Consider the following 22,152-nt stretch of genomic DNA (forward strand, 5'->3'; position numbering starts at 1 on the left):
TCTACATGTGTTGTTGTTGTGCTGCAGTGAGTTAATATATATTAATAACTTTATTATATATAACAATTTATAATTAAATAAAAATATTTTTCTTACGATACATAATTTTCTATATTTAATAAAAAAATTAATTATATTTTTTATTTTATATAACTTAATATTAGCATTATTAAGTTTAAATTCAGTATATTTAAAATAATTTAGTTTCTATTGTTTTTGTTAAATAATTATTTTTTGCAACTTACTAGATATTTAAAGAATGAGGATATCTCTCTTAGAACTTGGACTCCCCTACCACTCTTTAAAATTTATGTTGTTTAATTTTACAGTTAATATTTAATAATAAAATCTCATAATGTCGAAGAAAGTAAGATATTAGAATAAAATATCATACATGTTACCAAAATAACAAAAAAGTTAAATAACAGAAATTTAATTAAAATATATAAAGATTTAAATATCAATAATTAAAACAAATATAATGAGAAAATACTTAAATAATTCATGAAACTTAATCAAGCGAAAACTAAAATAAAAGATATGATAATTTTATAGATAATTGATGAATTTGTAAAAAAAAAAAAACAGACAGAAAATGTTAAGCCACGCGCCGAAGGAAAGCGCGTGGGTGAAGGCATATGGTAAACGCGTTTGGGGCAGTGTGGGTTGCCCTAATCGGATGCGAGCGAGAACTGGTTCTCTTATCCTGTGAAACTGTCATCATAAATTCATATATCAGCCTTAGCCATGTCCTCGCTCTCGCACCTTCTCTTCCCTCCGCAACTACGAACTTCAATCGCGCCTTCTGGGATTCTTCTCCCTTATCGATAATAGGTAACTTCTCCTTTTCGTTTTCCATCTCAGATCTGTAATTGTTTTCCCTGTTCGTTTATGTATCTGTGCCCTAATTATTCGTTTCGTTCGATTATAGGTTGAATCATGGAGCCTATGGACATAATCGGCAAATCAAAGGAAGACGCTTCGCTCCCTAAAGGTTTTCCCCGTCGCTGTCCTCTCTTTCAATAGCTATTATAATCATATCGAGTTCTTTGGAATTGGTTGTTATTTGCACAGGTGAATTCTGGAGACTGCAGAAAAAACAAAAAAGATAAATTGTCCGCAATATGTCTAGGTTTTTGTGACATTTAGGGCTAATATCTCGTTATGTATATTTTTCCTTTGCAAATGCCTGAGTATGAGCTTTCCGCAACCTAATTCACTTGATAAAACTTTTTTCTTAACTGCACTCATAGTGAGATTATAATTAATTCCAAAAGTTGTGTTTGTGATTGATGGTGTTCATTGGCAATTCAACATTACACTATCATACTTGCTGGAAATCTCGATGGTAATTCATGATTTTTAAAATTTCCTTTTTATGTAATGTTAAAAGTTTAACGTGGTATAAAATTTAATAAAAGAGTTGATTTTCAGTATACAGGTTTCAAAGAGAGACTAATTATGTATTTCATTATTTTTAATTATTTTTATTTCGCATGAAGATACATGGATGGATTGGAACAAAAGTTAACTTCCATTAAGATCTGAGCATGTCTATTTGACTCACTCTGAATAATATATTTTATACTGTTTATCATATCTGATTATAGAAAATGGCTTTCTTGCAGTTTTCTGTAAGGCACTGATTTGATACCCAGCAAGCCTATGGTAGTTTCATGAAGATTGTATTATTATGTTATTCACCAACGGAATTTGGTTTTGCTATTATAATAATATTTCTTACTAGCGTTTCTACTTTGTTTTTATTGATCTTTAAAACTTAAGTAGTTGTCATATCAAAACAACTATATTTAAAATTTAATTACCAGACGACTGTGATAATTAAAGGTTTTTTGAGAAGGTTTAATTGATAAAATGTTGCTAATTAATAATGAATAGTGATGTTTGGTTCTTTTAACTTCTGGGGTACTTGATAGTCAATCTATGTTTTCTTTTTGATTGGCAATGCATCATTGTGTATTGCTTACAGAATCTCTGATTTTTTGGCAGCAACAATGACAAAAATTATTAAAGAAATGTTGCCCCCAGATGTACGTGTAGCAAGAGATGCCCAAGATCTATTGATCGAGTGTTGTGTAGGTCAGAATTTTATAATCAATGATAGTTTCCTTCCCACTATATTGTGTTTGATTGGTTGACTTAATTCTTTTAGTTTTAGGAAATCAGATATAGTGTCGTGTACTATTTTTATTTTTCTGATGTCTGAGAAGGTTATGGTCTCCTCCATTGAAGCCATCGTACCATCTCGTTGTCATGCCTTGGATGGTGTCCACTGCAGCAGCATTCATGGCTATTTGCGGCATTAGTGTTTTCTAAAACCCCATATACCCTCTACTACTGCTTTGCTTGAGATTTTTTTTTTGTTTTTTTTCTTTCTCATTGTTCAAAATTTGAAACCCTACTCTGAAACAGTCACATGCTCGTGTCTCTGAAACACAGACCATTATTCTTTGGCACCAACAGTGGCCTGTTGTGATGTCTTGTGGCACTTCCTGCTGTTTCTGGCCTTGCCCTATTCTGTGGCACTATTTCCAATGTTCTGTTGTGTTGTTTGTATTCTGTTCATTCTCCCCGTTTTGTACTCTTCATTTTGTTGCAGTATCTGACCGATTGGTCCTTCTTCATTTCATCTATATTTGCTGTTACCTAACCCTATCATACCATATTAGCTGTGAATTACTAGAATCTGTAGTGTAATAAAATTGTTGGTGATAAGCTATTTTGAACTTCCTGTCTGTTTTTTCATAGTTCATGTTGAAGTGACACAATTGTTATATCTATATTGTGGATATGCTGAACGTGTGTGTCAATTCTTTTATTGTCTAAAACTTTTTTTGTTGAAATTCTCTTTAGAATTTTCTGCTTCATATTCTTAGTTGACTTTTCTCAATAATTAAGATGTTAACCAATTTGTCATTGTAGAGTTTATAAACCTCATCTCGTCAGAATCCAATGAAGTCTGCAACAGAGAGGAAAAACGGACAATTGCACCTGAGCATGTATTGAAGGCTCTACAGGTATTTTGTATTTCTATAGCTTCGCTTGTGAATATTTCCTACTTTATATTTGAATGTTTATGTCATTTCACACCATGCTTTATCTTAGGTTGTATTTTGTTTGGGTATGAAGATTTCATTCAATATAGGTTCCTTAGTTACTCAGTTTAAAGAAGCAGAGTTGAAAGGATTTAAGATTAGTGATTTAAAATTAACAATTTTTTCTTTCGTCTGGGCCGAAATTTGCATCCAAACAAGGATTTATGTCTTCATGGTAAAAATGGCTGTAATAGTTAAATACTTGGTAGCTGATTGGTAGCTACCAAACAACTAACTAACTAACTAACTATATATATATATATATATATATATATATATATATATATATATATATATATATATATATATATATATATATGTAACTGACAGCTCGGCATAACTTCAGCTAGTTAGTTGCAACAGATGCTGACTAGGCACCTATAACACTAAGTGTTTAAATAGCTAGCATGACTATACTCCATCTTATCATCTCCCATCCACCACACACACATAAGATATCACCCTATGAGTACTAGTAATGATACATCCACCTAATAATTTGTAAAAAGGAGTTAAGTGAAAACATAAGTGCATTTATTATCTTAAAAACATTAAAAACGTACTTTCTTCATCTTGTAAGGAGGATGATGCTGTAACAAGATTTAGAATTATTCTTACCTTACCCTGAACCCCAAAGTAGCTGTTGCTCTTTCCTTGAAAAATGAGAGTGGTATCCTGCTGAGTGTTGATAATATATAGATCATAGGAAGATGCATGCTCTCTGCTATATATTTTACATGTATATTTTACTTTAAGAGTGACCTATTAGTTGAAAAGAAACGGAACAGTTCTTTTAAAAGGAATTATTTTCTATTCTGTTGTTACAAGTGTTCCAAAATCATAGATTCACCGAATCCTTTAAACATGTTGCATACCTGTTTCTAATTTTGTTTATACATTTGCTCCTTTCCCCAGGTTCTTGGATTTGGTGAGTACATTGAAGAAGTTTATGCAGCATATGAACAACACAAAATGGAGACCATGGTAATTATTAATATTAATGTCTCATCTGCATGTTTTGAATACTTGAGCGATACAATACAACTTAGCATATTCACTTTCTTGAGTCCTTGTCCAACACCTTAATTTCTGCACGGGTGGACACTAGAAAATAAAAAATGTAAACCCAGGGTGCTCTGTTATATATGAACGATGTTTATCTTTCCTTCTCAAACAATCTTAGTGCAAGCTAAACTTGTATTTTCCAACTGGGGTCAGATGAAAGAGGGACTATCTTAAGGGAGAACCTGCTGGCCTCGTTGATGGTTCTTCTCTCAAGAAGCCCCCAAACTTTTCATAGGTCCATTTAATGTATTCCGCGGCTAGATAGGCATGTGGAAATGGTATGTGGGTAAATTTGCCGGAAAGATCTTAACAGACTGGTAGTCTGATCTGACTTGTCTGACTTACCTTCCCTTCCCACCTGGTGTTTTCAGAACATGTTGAGAGCATGATGGTCTGTGCCATGGTTGGCTGTTGAAATAAAAAATTATCTTAACGAACTTCAGCAGGTTTTGTTGTCCTTGTATTTGTATTGGAAGCCTGGTGAGCCTGTATTGTTGATTAGTATGGAAAAGTGAGTTTTGGACCAGTTGATTGCTGTTGTATACGAATTAAGCTGTTTTCTGATCAGTTAATGTGGAAAGTGAATTTTGAACAAAGTTAATTGTTGTTAAATATGAATTTAACTGTTTCTGTTATTGTTTTTAATGTCTTCCAGCAGGACTCTTTAAAGGGTGGTAAATGGAGCAATGGAGCTGAGATGACCGAGGAAGAAGCATTAGCAGAGCAGCAAAGGATGTTTGCAGAGGCACGTGCTAGGATGAACGGTGGAGGCATTACTTCCAAGCAGCCAGATACTGACCAAAGTTTAGATAGCTGACTTTAGGATCTTTATGGAAGCATAGGCAAGCACCCTGATTCATGTCTGTGCTTCTAATATTGTGTACAAAAACCATTCACTAGTTTGCTGGCATATGTGGATATGAGCTCTCCATTTGTATTCTATCGATGAATCCATATTTGTAAGTCAATGTAATTAGTGAGAGATCATGAAATGCCTCCTCCCCATTTAGCATTGCATGTAATTATTTAATTTACATTTTGTATCTTCCGTATACTAACAACTCCTAGCTCAATTCTGACAATGGCTACTAAATTTATTAGATTGTAACAAATTATCAAATATGTAGGAGCAATGGTGTTTGGTTTATTTGTTGCCTTGATTAGTATGGGAAATCTTGCAAACTCGAAATGCTGCCGTAAACGGAGTCATGTCATTTCAGTCACGCTTAGTTGTGATTAATACAATAACCGTGGTCTCCCTGTCATTCTTTTTCTTTATCTCATCAAATTCTCGTGTAATTAACCCCCTCATGAACTGTAGAACTAATAGCCAAAGTCTAATTATGTATAGCTAAACCTTAAATGTTAAATTTTCACGACAGTGCGGTAGGATTGAGTGCTTAGGGGACTAACCTAGAACGAGGTGTCAGTTCGCAGATACGTGTAATGTAGTGTCTGTAGCCAACATGAGCCACGAGAATTCAGTAATGGTTAACCTGATGTCACCATGGTGCGCCTTTGCACTAGAAGACATAGACGGTGCAGAAGAGTGTGCTAAGTGCATGTCGAGTTTCAACAGTGATGGGTTTGTGTTTTGTTTGTTCTTGCTTTAGGTTTTTTAATCCTTTTTACCGTTTTGGGCATCAAGTCAAAAGAGTTTAGTCGAGCACAATGGCACAGGGCGCAAGCCTCTCTCTCTCTCTTCCTTCGCTACCCCACAAGAAAGTGAAATAACAAACACATTGTCTCCTTAGATTCCTTTCTTTTCTATTTGAAGCGCACTCTATCCCAGTCTCTTTCTGATTTCCTATATCAGCTGGTGGGACTGGTTATGTTTCTTTTGTCAGGATTCTCTTGCACTCACTATATGAAAGGGGGAGATGGCTAGAATAACAAAGAAACAATTAAATAAACCTAAAAGCCCAACATATCTATCCCCAACAGTAAAAAGAAGAAACCAGATTCATACTCTCTCCATCTCTCTGTCTCCCTCCCTCTCTCTACTATCTGACCTTCCTTTAAAGCTTGTTCTTCCTTCTCATATTAAGACACCAGTCATGGATACAACCTCAACCCCTCAACCTCAAGACTCATCCTCCAAGAGGCATTTCCATTGGACCAACAAGGTTGGAAATGAAGACATCCAAGTCCCCTCCTCTGAAACAATGTCCAAAATCATAGAGGAAGACGCAAACACAAAGGGAAAAGACGAACAAGAACAAGATGACAAGGGTCTTCCACTCCCAGGCTCTGCAACGACTTCCCAAAGAAGAAAGCTTCAGGCCGTGGCAATCTCAAGGCTCCGCTCCGTCCTCACCGTGTTCGGCAAGAACCGCTCCAACCTTCCCTTTGGCCTCGGTTCTCGAGTGGTCGGCACCCTCTTCGGCTACCGTCGCGGCCATGTCCACTTCGCCTTCCAGAAGGACCCAACTTCCCAACCCGCTTTCCTCATCGAGCTTGCAACACCCATAACCGGTTTGGTTCGTGAAATGGCTTCTGGGCTGGTCCGAATCGCGCTGGAATGCGACAAGGACAAAGAGTCAGAGAAGAAGAGCTTGAGGTTGCTTCAGGAGTCCGTGTGGAGGACCTACTGCAACGGCAAAAAGTGTGGCTTTGCCACCAGAAGAGAATGTGGAGCGAAAGACTGGGAAATCCTGAAGGCCGTGGAACCAATTTCAATGGGTGCAGGTGTTCTGCCAGTGACTAATAACAGTGATGGAGGTGATGGGGAGGTGATGTACATGAGGGCTAGGTTTGAGAGAATTGTTGGGTCCAGAGACTCTGAGGCCTTCTACATGATGAATCCTGACAGCAATGGAGCACCTGAGCTCAGTATTTATTTGCTAAGAGTCTAGTTACTAGTAACTACTACGACCGGCCCTTTCAGTTATCATACTTAACTTTCTTTCCCTTTTAGTTTCTTCTTTCTGGATGTTAAACACTAGGCTATTCCTATAGTACCTGTTTAGCTCCTCAATCATGAAAATGGTCACTTAGTTCTCTCTGTTTTTTTTTTTCTCCTATTCCCCCTCTTCTTCCACCAGGAAGAAGAAGTGGGGTTTCAGTTTTTTTTGGTTAGGATAGGCGGGTAGGGTAAAGGCAGAAAGGGGGAAATTAATTGTGGGTTACCAATACTTTACAGGGTGATGGTGGGGTGGGTCATGAAAGGTGTATATGTATAGTTTCCTTTCCAATCCTTTAATTAGTGATATGAGGCGAAGGTTAATGCAAATCATCATTGTCTTCTCATTTTTATTTGGTTTATTAGCTTTTCCAATTTCGTGGTGCAGTGTTGTTTTATTTGATTCCACTTGATGGCTTCCCTTTTTTGTACTGTGCTCCTTCACGCTCCCTTTTTTCAATTTTTTTACTTGTGTGCTTCTTTGCTTGATGATTAACTTGGTCCCATGGTTGAAGGTTTCTTGAACTTCTAAAATTAAATTTCACAAACCATTACTATAGCTGGTTTAACGTTTTACTAGAAACTGTTATGTCAGTTCTACGCTTTCAAATTCTGTAAAAGATATTTGGTTTGCTTAGAGACAGAGGAAGATTATTTACGAGGATATCACTTCCTCCCCTCTCTCCTTCTTGGATGATAACTTCATTATTATTTGGTTTGAGTGCCCTTTCATTTGTTTCCTTATGCTCTTCTTTCCCTGTTTAGTTTGGATTCTTTATCAGCATGTTCTTTCAACCCAACACAATTTCAGTATGTGGTCTAAAAAGTTAATGTTGTTCCAATGATTGCTTTTTATGCACAATTTTGTTTGCGAAGTGATCCCAAGAAATTTTCTTAATGTCTAAGCCTAATCATAGAAGTCATCAAAAGCAAAATAAGAAAAGAAAAAAAATAAAATTTATATTCTGATACTAACAATCTGACAGCAGACCCCATCTTTTTCTCACTTTTTTCCTTTGTTTATACACTCGATCATTTGTTTTCCCTCTTGTTGACTGCTTTTCTTTTTGTTGGCCTAATTCAAATCTGAAACATACTCACCAGGTTGTTTTCATAGTAATTTGTGCAGCTTTAGTCGCTAGCCTTAGACTATAGCCTACTACTGTCAACATTTGAGACCACTATTCTTTATGCTCTTTTTTTGTTCTCACGTGGATTATTGAATAGCAATCTTATTTGAGATAAGTTTAGCACTAAATATAGACATTTTTGTGTGAGAACTTGAATCTTTATTCATTATGAGAGAGTGTTTCTTTTTATTTAATTCCCAAAGGAAAATCATTTACCCGGACAGTTTCATCATAATAGTGATAACTCCTTTTGCCTTTCCCTTCCTAGTTTTCAGGCTTTAGAAAATCCCTACTATTTCCCTGTAACTTTGAGAGAAAAGATTGAAGATGAAGAACATATATGGCTTACAGCTAGGACAAAATAAATCTCTCAACAAGTCTTTCACCGAAACCAAAGTCCTTTTAGTTATTTTAATCATCTAGTCATCATTCTTCCAAAGATATAAAAGCCAGTGGCTTCACATAAAGTTGAACCACTGATTTACATTATTATTGTTCAAACTGATGCACCAAACACATTGAAAAGAAACAGTACTAGAGATTAGAAGAATTTGTTAAGATTTTGTGTACATAACCACAGGTCATTACAAAATCCAACTGTTTGGTCTTTTACATTTGTTGTTGTAGGACATGCAGGCGAAGCAATTATAAGCTTAATGGCTAACTAATTTATCACAATATGACAAGTGAAAGTATGTATGATCTGCCCGGTGTACAAAAGTGGGGCTGCATGTTAAATAGACAGATTATAATTGACGAATCACTTCAGATTGATTTGATGTGTGTGCTTTCTTTTGATCAGGCAGGAGAGACTTTTCTCCTACCAGGTTTGAATGAGTGACAAACTAAGGGATCATAGGTACCACTTGATGTAAATCAAGTGAGCAAAAGGGTCACACGTACACTTACATGGTACCTAGGAAAACAACCACCTCAAATTATGCCTTCAGGGGCAGTACCATGTATTTTTCTGCAGGTTATATATGTGCTGTTTTGGGGTCTACTTGATTAGTACCATATTTCGCAACATCATTAATCCAATAACCTCAAATTTTCGCAACATCATAGGACAAGTTTGTGTAGCAGAATTATATTAGTGAATGTTAGTGTTCTCTTTCTTTCTCTATTTCATTTAATTTTTGGGGATATTTTTTTCTTCAGAAGTAGGATTCACTATTAAAACATTTCTATCTGCACACATTCCAGCATTGATTATGGTAAGTTTGTGTAGCAGAATTAGATGAGCGAATGTATTTATAGTTAAGTTAGTTGAACATATTGTTATAAGTTTTTTCAGAAGTGTTTTCTCTGTGGGAAAAATAAATAAAGTCATATTAACCTAATTTATGCTAGAAAATTGCAAAATCCTTATATATATATATATATATATATATATATATATATATATATATATATATATATATATATATATATATATATATATATATATATATATAATTTTTTAAAATGTATAGTTTTGATAGAAGAAATTGAGCCCACTGTCCTTTTTGGATTATGAAAGTGAGGCTAACTTATCTAATATCTATTATATTGTCTGCTTCTAACTAATTGCCTTTACCGATCACCAACCCAATCCCTTTGAAGGACGTATGAGCCATAAATGCACCTTGGTTTTATCTAACTTCCCTTTCTTGTTTATCATCCCTTCATTATTATTTTTAAACATGATTAGATTATTAAATCTTAATAATGTATGCAAATACTGTTAATATCCGACCGTAACATCATAATCGTTTTGTAATATCATTGCTGTATATGAGATGGAGCCAAGTGGGACTTGGAAATCCTTGTATTTCATAACACGAAATCAGTGAAATATGTATTTTATAAAAAACACTGTTTTTATTTTATTTTATTTGAGTTTTCCATTTTGTCATACAAGTTTTCTTCATTCTTTTTCTGAGCATAATTTTCTTCTTATTTCATACAATATATAAGTTGAATGTATTAGGAAATTACTCACATTATATTCCTCAATATAATGATTTTACTCATCTGTAGGAAAAAAAGTAGAATGTGTTAGGATATTACTCACATTATATTCTGTTTGACACAAAGAAGAGAAACATTTTTTTTCTTTTGAAATATAATAATCTTTAAATATAAATATAAAAAAATTACGCTTTATTTATTAAATTATATTTTATTTTTCACACTAAGTTTTAATTGATGAATAGTATAAAACTTTTGTATCTGACTTTTTATTTTATTTTTTTCAAATAAAATAAAATACTTTCTCTAAAGTTATTTGGGAATACAATAAGAGATTTCACGCTATTGAGGTAAGAGAAAGTGTGTATAAGAGGTTTTATGTTAGCTTCAACCAAAAACATAAGGTAACGAGTTTAAGAATGTTTTCTATATTTTACTCATTTTTCTTAATAGTAATCCGTTATTTCTTCTAAATTAAATAATCCTTTTTTTTCCACACAAACCTAATATAAAATTACGTGTTTTTACGTGAGATGTCAGAATTTAACTGTTCATATGTGAGAATTCCTCGTAAACTGTTTTAGTTTGATATAAAGTGAGAACACGTTTTTTTTTTATAATTTGTAAAGAATTTGTTGGTATTCATACATCCAAGAAGATAAAACAACTGATGACGTGACTTTTAATATACTATTTTATTATTAACATTTAATGAAAGAAAAACTTTGCAAGGAAAACTACTTTTAAAGAAATGTTGAATTAATGTTTATGTTTTAAAAGGGTGTCTATTTATGTTTTGTTTTAACAAATAATACATTGGGGATTTGAAGGTAAGGTTTCATAAAGGTAAGATTAACACATCCCATACAAGTTTTACATCTTCATCCTTTTTCATTATAATAATAATCTGAGAGAAAATTTTGTACACATTCAACTTTAAAAAACTAGTTGAAAAGGATGTAATTGCCCAAATCATTACAAGATACTTCAACCATATGGAGACCCTACCGATGTGAGATGTCAACTCACCTTCACAAGAGTCGACCGAAAAGCTCCAAGGCAGAAGAACATGGAAACATGAAGCCTAAACAAATTCATTTAAGGAGCATCACCAGCCCATAGACAAATTCGTACAAGAATATAGGTGCGTCTAGATTGAAAAAACAATGAATTGTACATGTATGATTGGAGATTTTGGAGTTTTCTCCATTAGCTTTAATAGCCTGCAATAATGAAATTGGTGTGGGGAGATGGAGGTTGTGAATGAAAAAGCATGTAAAAGAATGCTGAAGTCTGCAGCTGACTGCTCAATCGTCCTTCAAGTACATAAAAAGATGGTCATAAAGGAGAGGAAACATATAATCGTGCAATGATCTCTCAATATAATATTGTACTTCACTGTGCTCTGGCAATTTCCTTTTGCACTGGCCCATAAAAATCACTTAAATATTGGCTTTTTGACGAGCAAAACCAGGCTGAAACAGACAAGAAACAAGGATAAGTTGGTTGGGATTTTCTGCGTTAATTTGGACTAATAATATTGATTACTGAACTCATTGTGTTAAAATTAGTTTATTACCCTCAAATCCTATAATATAATCTCAATATAATGTCAAGATCCTTCTCTACTCAACAAACAAGTTTGTATAGAGTAGGGGAAAATCATAATCTTGACATAAACAAATTTGAACACTTCTGTAATCAATCAAATCACATTCTTGGGACTTCAAGAGGTACAAGGTTTATTGTAATTTTTGTGTTGGTTAAACCCTAGTATTAATCAAAATAATTCTAATGAAGTCATCGGCATAAGATACAGAATAGGACAGTACCTGGAGAAGCATGGATGGAGGAGGAGCCGTAGGTTCAGCAAGGACATGACTTCTAGTTTTTCTACCATTTAATGTGGTAACTGATGGACTATTATTTGTTGTTATGTCCCAAAACGTTCGTTTCTTGGCAGTGGGTGCTGGTGATCTAAAACGTTGACTTGGACTCTTTACCTCACTATTGTTTTGTTCCTTTGGCCGTAGGCTAGCCCGGGTCACCACTCCCTTTCCCGCTTCCCCAGCTGTTAATGTTTGTCTACCACCGTTTTGTGAAAGCTCTCGGATAATATCATCTTTTTGCTTTAGCTGCAATTTGTGATCCTTCTTCATTCTCTCAATCTCTGCCTCTAGTGTTTTTACAGTTCGTTGAAGTGTCTTGATGGCTAGTTCAGCTCCCTTCTTCTTGGTTTCTGGAGTGAAACAAGTTCCAGCCAAGAAAGAGGATCTACTCCTTCGTTTTTCAACTGGTTGGGCAGAAGTTGGAGTGGAAAGATGTTCGGCTGAAGGCGGTGTTGGGGAGGAATGCGAAGCTAAGGATTGTGCTTCGAGAGTCAACATCTTCTGCTGATGTTGTGTTAGTTGTATTCTTAACTCACGATTCTCCTTTTGTAGCTCAAGTACCAGCTTGGTTTGGTCAGATGCTATCTCAGGCACTGGCAATTGATCCTCATTTGCATCGTTTACCTGTGTCCATACATAACAGATTACATTATTCAAATTCATCACAAAAATATCACGTTTATTTCTCAGCATTTGGATGATCACTAGTTTGCAAGGGTTGAGGGTTCAACCTTCAGTCGAATCTCCTTGGCTCTATCAGCCCAATGAACTGTATTCTGAGTTTCACCAAATGAGAAGTTACTTGGACTTATGTTTGCAATCATGACTGTGTTACAAGCTCCTCCTAGTGAATCCTTGAGAAGCTGAGTGAGTTTTGAGTTTCTGTATGGGATATGTTTCTTGCCTTCAACTAGAGCATTAATACAGCTGCTTAGTGCAAGAAGAGACCGGTTTATATTGGCACCCTCAAGAGATCTAAGTGTTCTTTGATCCGTAGCGAGAGCTCTCTCAGACCCTGCAAGATCAATTAATGAGAGCTTACCCACTCGGTTAATAACATTCATTGCGGCATCTCTAACTCGGTATTCCACCACGACCTAGATATAACAAAATAAAGTGGATTAGGTTAGTATGAGTAACCTGTCACAGATTACATTAGGTAAAAAAAACTAATTTTAGTTGAAAAGTAGAATAAAAAATACTTAAGGTTGTGCACTTGTGCTATCCAAACATTAAATGGATTCTTCACTTTTTCCTCAAACAAAAATCATGACGGATTACCTGCAAAATTGCATGGGAACGGGAAGATGTTTCATTTGCACGAGTTGGTTCTGTGGTTCGGTTCTGATTTCCTTGTTGAAGCAATGCCATCACCTGAAGCAACAGGATAAAAGAAAAGTTAATTATGCTAAAAACAAAGGTTCAATTCTAACTTGAAACAAAGGTCTAAAGTTTATCCAGAAAGGATAGATAAGAACATTACTTCATCTGTTGAATACGCTCTATATTGTGTAAGACCTGCTGCCACAATCCCCTACAAATCACAATTTGAGCAAAGTATAATCAGCTATCTTTCAAATAGAATTCAAACACAAAGCGAACACGACCTTTCAATGTTATCCCCCATCATAAAGTTATCACATAATACTAGTAGATACTAAACTGTAAACAAATTAACCCAGGCAGTGGCAAGAACTATCTAAATTCTTTCAAAAGTCATGAATTGAACATATCAACAACCCAACATGGAGAACTTAAAAATGGCACCTGTTTATCTTCTCTAAGAACTAGAGGTCTCCCAGGTGAAAGCAAATCCCTAACAGTTTCATTATAAACCTCAAGATAGGACAGATGAACCAGATGGTTTCCATCACAACTCCGCTGCCTGATTTTATTGAAAAGATCCTTAATAGCCAAAACCATAACCCCAGGATTCTCCACCGTCCCAAGCATTGTGTAAGTCTTCCCAGCTCCTGTTGCACCATAACAAAAAACCGACCCGTTCCTCCCTTGCAAAACCGCTTCAACAAGCTCTGATGTCCTGAAAAAAAAATCAAATTCAACGTTCCCTAACTCTGAAATGAAAGTATGGAGTAAGTTGTATAAACAACCTTGTGGTAAAAAATGTGTTGTTTTGTATACACCACAACTATCCTCAGTGAGAGATTCTATTTAAGCTGAGTAGGACCATAGGAAACAAAGGCTTCCTTCCAATTCGAGATATTTAATACTGCATACTCAAAACTCAAACAAACACCAGAACCACCCTAGGAAACAAAATTTAATTCCAATTTGAGATATCTAATATTACATTCCCTAAACTCTGAACAAAACACAAACTCAAAATACTTTATTAAGCTAAAACAACACTACACTAGTTAATTGACGTGGTTGTAAACAATTTTTCATACACACATTTTCAGTGATAATATGAACTTGTTTAGAGAAAATTTTCTACAAGTACTTACAATAAGAAATGAACAAGGTTCTTACATAAAATTATGCACTTCAGTTTCATGGTACCATGTTGCAAAAACAAGTCTAAAAAATAGCAACCATAAACAAATAAGAAAACAAGAACTGTTAGAACTCACGATGTGGAATAAACTTCTTGCTGAGAAGCAGAGTCTGGAAACGCAGCATCGAAGGTAAAGTGGCGTCCTCGAAGCCTATTAAGTCTGAGATAATCGTTTTCGTTGGCAAATTCTGTGAGGTAAACGTCACGGCGATTAACAACTCTGACGCAGCACCGTGAACCCGATTCCTTCTCTTTCTTATTCATCGGTCTCAATCTCACGAAAACCATTATCCTGCTTCCCACTTTCCCTTGCTTCTCTGAAACCGCATCCACTCTCTCTGGTTCCTGCATCGAGAGCTTCCGCGCCACCGTGGCAGAACAAGTAACGGAAACATTATTATCTGTTGTCGTTCTTCTGGGACACGAAAACCCCACAATGCGATCTGCGCCTATGATGGCGTTTTCCTTGGCGTCATCGTCGTTTGAGGGAGGTTGGGGGAGCACGAAGGTTCTTGTGACGACAGTGTTGGGCATTGCGTTCTCTCGCATGACTGTCTTCTCAGGGAACCTGAAAGACGCGTTCTTGAGAGACACCGAGGCTTGCTTCTGCTGCTCGTACAAAAGGGTCAGCGTTCTAAGCTTCTCCTTCAGCCCATGGTGCGGGTTTCTCAGCCGTGTCGCCGTCGATGGGTTCGGTTCCGCTTCCCCGCTCATCTGAGACCGTGTTGAAACCGGCATTCTCAGATTTTCGTCACTGCTTACACATACGTGGTCGGAACGACTCAGATTCGCAACAGTACTGGAGAAATTAAGCTGACTCAGTACAAAGAAGAAGAAGAAAACAGAAGAGGAATAGTGTTCTGTTGAATGGGATTTGGAATTTGATTTTGGAAGAATCTGAGACGTTGATTTGAGAGGGAAATGGACGATCCAGAGAGATGAGATTGGGTTGAGTAAGAATAATTTTTAAATTTTATTTTGAATTTGATTTTATTATCTTATTAATTTTTAGAGCTAAAAGGTTAAATGATTTTTTTAAAATGTTTTAATTTCATTTAAGTTTCTAAAATTAACTTTTGAAGCCAATTCTTAAACACTAATGTAGGATCAAATAAATAAGTGAGTTAATTTTAGAAAACTTCAAACATTTATTTAATATTTTGATACTAATATTAGCTATATTAAAAAAATTTGGCATTAAATTGGTATGTAGAATAGTTAGGGAGGGTTGACCTTTTTTTATAGAGTGAAAGAGTAAGAGATTTGAATTATAATTTAAAAAACGAATAATGTAACGGTCAAATGTCAGGTCATCAACGGTTACCTATTCGGTTTGGTGTGGTCCTTTTTGAAATTTCCAATGCACGAGAATCTCATGTTCCTCATAAATGACCAATTTAATATCAACTGTTGTATAAATTCCAAAATATAAATAATAGTATCAATTTATTTGTGTGAAATTAATTAAAATATATTTTCAAGAGAAAGGATATTATAAAAGATAAATAAGACAATTTTATAAAATTTGTTTATTTTTCATGAACACTTTATACTTTATCTTGCAACTCATTATTTAAAAATTAAATACAAATTTAAATAATAAAAATTTCTCCTAACTCCAAGGAAAAACATAATTATTTGGAAAAGGCTTCATAGTATAAATAAAGAAGTTCATTATAGTATTGTTCTTTACTCACTTTCAATCTCTTTTGCACTGTCTTTTGGCCACATAGAATCATAATGTATGAACTTCAAAGCCAAGCAAAATATGTGATTAAATTTTAAAATATTTATATATGTATCCTTTTGGTAATATCATTACTTAAACTGATTTAAAATAAATAAATAATGTCCTCTGCATGCTTTAGATGAAACATGAGAGTTGTCCTTACATTTTTTTTAACATATTTTGTTATTGAATGAAATTTACTATATGAGACCATTTTTATTATATAAATGTATGAGAATGGTCTAGTTAATGAAGATATGTTAAAAAGGTTAGTAAACTATTTTTTATTCAAATATAATTTTGTAAGCAGGTACTAAATATAGTTTTGTTACGTTTTCACAGTTACCAATTCAAAAAATCAAAAATTCATGAAATTAGATTCTTAAAAGTCTGTCTGGTATGAAGAGTATGAATTATTGGCAAATTCTACTTATTAAATGCTTACATACATATATTCAATCATTCAAATTTATCTATTTTATTTTATATTTAAATAAAATTGGCACTGTTAAAGAATAACTAAATTTAATTGCACAAACATAATAAATATTTAAATTGTTAATTGATATATATATATATATATATATATATATATATATATATATATATATTAAAATTAAAGATTATACTTGTTTAATTTGATCTAATTATTACATTTTTTTTCAATTCAATATATTCTATACACCCTTTTTCAAACTTGTTTTTACTTTTATAACTTTTTAGTTTGCATTTTCTAACAACTCATAAAATTAAAAGCATTTTTTCTGTCTAATTATAATTGCAATATTTTAAATAAAAATAAAAATTTTATTGCTATTTTTTATATTTCACTGTACTTTATTTTTTAATTGTATATAATTTAATATAATTTTATTATATAATTATAACAATTTAGAAATTAATTAAAATTGTTTTTGACATTTTCAGAACTCTAAAGTAAACGAATTCTAAAAGGGGTAGAGCATTATTAAAACATAAAAATTAATAACAAAAAATATTAATATTTTTCAATTATTTAATATTTGTTTTATTGAATATTTTAAAATAGAAAATTTAATTACATTATATGTGATTGCTTCTTTTATTAATTTAATTACATTATATTATATATTTACTGAATTTAATTATATTATATATATATTTACAGTAATGAAAAATGTGAAAAACAATAAAAAGTTATAATTTATTAAATAATTACATTCCTATATAATGTATGAATTATATATATATATATATATATATATATATATATATATATATATATATATATATATATAAATTTGACTGTGTATCTTTTTGCAAGCACACTTATTTATTCAACTTAAAAAAGATGAGTATTAGAAACTTCTCAATTTGAAAGAATATACGTGAAAACTTAGAAAATACTTTTATAAGATATACTTAAGAATATTTTCTATTGATCATGCTATTTTTTATATCGTTAAAAATTATCTAAAATATACGCATAATATTCATTGCTTTATATTAATAATATGATCAAAAAAAATTCGTGGACAAATAAAATAAAAAACAAAAAATAAGAATGTTAAAGAAAAAAAAAAGTAAAAAATTGGCATCTTGCTTCTTCTTATACAATTTGATTCTGCAGTATAAATGAAGTTTTGTTTGTGTTTAAACAAACCGTTTAGGGATTTACTTAAAATTTTGTATATTTAAATTATATTCACTTTTTTATTTATTTATTGTTAGCACTAGTTTTATACACACTTGACTCTTGTCTCTTTATAACTCGTAATTTTTAGATATATATTTATAAAAAATTAAAATTATTTAAAATTATTTTGTGGGTTTTAGTTTTAACAGGTTTGACACTGGTTGAAAATTATTATAATATCAATACAATTTAGCCGAACATATATAAATAAACGATAATCATAAAAATTATTATATGATAAATAAAATACTATTTTTTAATTATAAAATCAGTATTAATATCAATTATAAAACATTAATTTAAACAATAAAATTATTCATTAAATACAATTAAGATTATTAAATTCAACTGTGTCAATTATTATTATTGTCAAGTTATAATTTTAAGTACAGTCAACAAAAATAAATTTTAATTGCTTTGATAAATTATCTTTGCAATAGTCTTGATAAGTATTGTTTATATCCCAGAGACTACTCATTAAAAATTATTGTAAAAACTTAAGTATTAAAAAAGACTTTTTAATTTTATATTATCTACATCAACGTATTCATATCTTAACATATTCTTTACACTTTCAAAGTAATTCATAAAGAAAATGAACTCAATGTACATCAAGTTATTAGTTTCGTATAAATATGCTAACTCGTCATCTATTAACAAAAATAAGGATTTAATTATGTAAACAGTTATAATTTTTTTTTAATTGTAAAAATCCAATGGTAAGTCCTTCCAAAGATTTTAAAAAATTATTTTATAACAGTTTTCAGCTATTAACATTTAATTTATCCATAAAATTAATTCCAAACTAATAAAATGAAAATTTTAACTTCTTTTAAAAACACGACAAATTAAGTTAATCTTCTAAAAAATAAAAGATAATTTAGTCCAAAAAAATATTTTTTTCTTACTCCAGGTTCTTTTACAGTAAGAGAACCAAACTTAAACCAGTACAAAGTTTCTTACTAGTTAATAAATAAACAGTTCAATGCATGTTAATTACCCAGAAAGAATGCTAATAATAATGCAGACCACACACAATTATTGGTTTTAAACTACTTTACTGATAAATTCTTCCTTTTTAATCGATGAATGAATGAGATATTTGATTTATTGAAAAAGTTTCATCTTTATATATAACTATTGAATATAGTAGAAACGTAAACTATATAAAATTATTTATTGTAGTAGAAACAGAATTATTTTTGCTAAAGAATTATTTGAACATCCATCAATTTAAATTTCTGGGAGCATTCATTGCACAACACTATTTTGAATCTTTTTTCCTTTTTTGTTTTTCCTTCCGGCGGCTTCCGGCGTTAATGAAGTGCAGCAGTGACCAAATTCAGCTTATTGTCTTCATGCAATGACATTAACTATGGAAATTGGATTGTGATAGTTTGTGTGTGTGCTTGTAACAGTATTTCTTCATCATGATGTTTCCATTTTAGTGTTTTCTTCCAAGGTTGCTCTAGTGTTCTGCTGAATCATGTCTCCTTATTCTTTTCAATGTCAATCATTAAAGATCTACAAAATCTGTAACACACTACTATTCATTTTAGATATGTCTTTTATTTCATCTGCAAGTTAAATAGAAAACAATAATTCATTGATATTCAGTCAACTAGAAACAAAGTTACAAAGATATAAGGTTTAAACTCGAGTATCGTTCTTGTATTTGTTGGGGAATTTTAAGTGGGTTATCGATTTTTAAATTGTTAAAGTTTGATCTATATATTTGTAAAATTAAGTCAATTTTGTCATTTTCGTTAAGTTTTGATAGACGGTGTTAAATTGTGATGACGACGTGGTGCACACTTATTTGCTGATGTAGCAGTGTTATATTACGTGATTTTTTTTTTTTTTTGTGAACAATTTATGAGATGACACAAAATTTAAATGGAAATGTTAGGGATTCAAAGTCTTCATCATCCTTCATCGTCTTCATCTTTCCTTCACGTATGTACTGTTACAGCACCATCTCTATGAGGTCGTCGATAGTGGATTCTGGCGTCATCAGCACCTGACGGAGAGAGGCTTCTCGGCACGACTACCTTCAGCAGCATCTATGGTGACTCTCGGAGGACAATCCGGCGCTGATCCGGCATTGTTGGGAAACGGCTTCCGCTGCATCTTCGACATCTGCCATAGAATAAATTATTTCACTGGCCCAGGATGCATGCGTGTTGGACCAACTCTCTGCCATCAACTGCGCCGGAATCACCAACTTCGTCCTCCCTTCCCACCTCGAAACCCGTTTCCGCAACCTCAAATCCTTCCCACCAACCAAATTTAGCTAATCAGGGTACATTTCGATAGAAAAAAAATGCTACTTTCCGATGTTTCATAATTCAAAAAGTAAATCATCTCAAAATGCAAGTTTTAGACTTAAGAGAGGGGAAATAACAAGAATTACCATCCTTCCGTCAATGTTGTGCTTCTCTTTTATGACTATTTCAGCGACAGTAGGATCGAAAAAAACAACAAAACCAAATCCTCTGGCTCTACCTGTTGTCGGATCCTTCATTAACAATCATCAAGTAGTGAATCAAAGGCTAAGAAATCCTGAAAAAAAAACCCACAAAAAATTTAGATGATCAAAGATCCCAAGGCAGACCCAATTAAAGAAAGATCAAAACTTCAATCGAGATTCCCTCGAAATCCACTGATTGAAGACGACCCAGATGGCAAATCTTAGGATCTAAAGGGAGGCACACTGAGAATAAGAATAGAGGGCATGTTCATTATCTGGTTATGCCTCCCCACCTTTTTTTTTCTTCTTTTTTTTCATTTATTAATAATTTGATTAACAAATGAAAATTCAGTTGCCAAACCAATTGCAAAATTTTATAAAGAAAAAAAAAAACTATGGAGAGAGAAAGAGAAAAACACATTGAAAGTTTATAAGGAGAAAACCTTAGATCCAAAAAGCACTCTCATTTGCGGTCTTTCAGCTCCCTTTATCCTTCGCATCCTCGGAGGAGGAGTTGTTTGTGGTGGTCTCCCAAGAAGAAGGAGCAGAAGAAGAAAAGTAAGGAGAATTTTGTGTCATCTCATAAATTGTTCACCTAAAAAAATTCCACATAATATAACACTGCTACATAAGCAAATAAGTGTGCACCACGTCATCACAATTTAACACGGTCTATCAAAACTTAACGGAGATGACAAAATTGGCTCAATTTTACAAATATATTGACCAAATTTTGACAGTTTAAAAAGCGATGACCCACTTGAGATTTTTCAACAAATATGAGGACAATCCGAGGGTTTAAACCTATATATAATAAGTAAATGCAAATTTTATGTTGATGAATTACTTTTGTAAGTCTGAGATAAATTTTAAATCTTGTGAAATTAAATACGATTTAAATTAAAGATCACAGTTGATCCAATATTAAGAAGAGTAGGCATTTCTTTCCACATGTCTATAAATTTTATTTGGATATTTTACGGAGTGTCTTTTAAATTATTTGTTTTAAAAAATTTCCATAACAAGCTTTTCAAAAAGAACATCCCTATTTCTGTAGGGTTTTCTCAATTAGGTCATTGTATTGTAAAATCTCTCAATTAGGTTCCTGAATGTGAAAAATTGGATCAATTTAGGGCTTGTCGTTAGTTTGGGTGGACGACGTTAAAAAATGTTGTGCGTGGCAGGGTGATATTACTAAGTTTTACTGACGTGGCACACATTGGTCGGTGAGTTGGCTTTCTTTTATTTACATATTTAAAAAACTTGAATGAAATCAAAACGCAACGTTGCAAAAAAAACACAACACCCGTGGCATGGCCGCACCCATCAACGCCACTCGCACAACCATCATCAACCACCGCGGGAACCCAAAACAACCATCCTCAACCACCACGGGAACCCAGAACAACGAGAAAGGACCCTCAATGCAAAACAAAAAATGCAGAAAGGAAGAACCCAAAACGAAACATCAAGAACACAAGAAATTCCCATAAATCAAACTCAGATTCCAATTTGAAACCCCCGAAATCATAGAACATACAAAACCCTAAATCGTAGGATCCAAAACCCCAAATTTACAATTTCAGAAACCCTAACCCCAATGTTGCAAAAGAAGAACTCCAATTCGCGTTCCAATCTACAAAAAAGAAAGCAAAAGCAACCCCCAGATCGCGAGCCTAAACACGTTCTCCCTTCGCCGCGAAGA

General features: G+C 33.1%; 3 protein-coding genes across 6 annotated transcripts; 2 read left to right on the forward strand and 1 right to left on the reverse strand.

Annotated features, from left to right (window-relative positions):
- Positions 1–674: 674 nt before the first annotated feature.
- LOC108346750 (protein Dr1 homolog) lies at positions 675–5,328 on the forward strand. Of its 4 annotated transcripts, XM_052868772.1 has the most exons (7): positions 678–834; positions 932–994; positions 1,629–1,668; positions 2,011–2,100; positions 2,944–3,038; positions 4,032–4,100; positions 4,837–5,328. In XM_052868772.1, exons 4-7 carry the CDS (start codon positions 2,016–2,018, stop codon positions 4,996–4,998), a joined length of 411 nt encoding a protein of 136 aa, XP_052724732.1. In that variant the 5' UTR covers positions 678–834; positions 932–994; positions 1,629–1,668; positions 2,011–2,015; the 3' UTR covers positions 4,999–5,328. The 4 variants fall into 4 exon arrangements, with proteins under 4 accessions (XP_017441311.1, XP_017441292.1, XP_017441298.1 ...); XM_017585803.2 differs by lacking the exon at positions 1,629–1,668 and having other exon boundaries at positions 677–834; XM_017585809.2 differs by lacking the exon at positions 1,629–1,668 and having other exon boundaries at positions 677–834; positions 4,840–5,328.
- Positions 5,329–5,914: 586 nt separating this feature from the next.
- Positions 5,915–7,430, forward strand: LOC108346741 (protein MIZU-KUSSEI 1). Its single transcript, XM_017585795.2, has one exon. It carries the CDS (start codon positions 6,062–6,064, stop codon positions 7,034–7,036), a length of 975 nt encoding a protein of 324 aa, XP_017441284.1. The 5' UTR covers positions 5,915–6,061; the 3' UTR covers positions 7,037–7,430.
- Positions 7,431–11,037: 3,607 nt separating this feature from the next.
- LOC108324228 (kinesin-like protein KIN-8A) lies at positions 11,038–15,513 on the reverse strand. Its single transcript, XM_017557103.2, has 7 exons — positions 14,650–15,513; positions 13,823–14,096; positions 13,539–13,589; positions 13,337–13,429; positions 12,787–13,152; positions 11,999–12,679; positions 11,038–11,641 (listed from the first exon to the last, which is right to left on the reverse strand). Exons 1-7 carry the CDS (start codon positions 15,309–15,311, stop codon positions 11,609–11,611), a joined length of 2,160 nt encoding a protein of 719 aa, XP_017412592.1. The 5' UTR covers positions 15,312–15,513; the 3' UTR covers positions 11,038–11,608.
- Between the last annotated feature and the right edge of the window lie 6,639 nt (positions 15,514–22,152).

The sequence above is a fragment of the Vigna angularis genome, chromosome 1 (genome assembly GCF_016808095.1).
Source record: "Vigna angularis cultivar LongXiaoDou No.4 chromosome 1, ASM1680809v1, whole genome shotgun sequence".
Classification (NCBI taxonomy): Eukaryota; Viridiplantae; Streptophyta; class Magnoliopsida; order Fabales; family Fabaceae; genus Vigna; species Vigna angularis.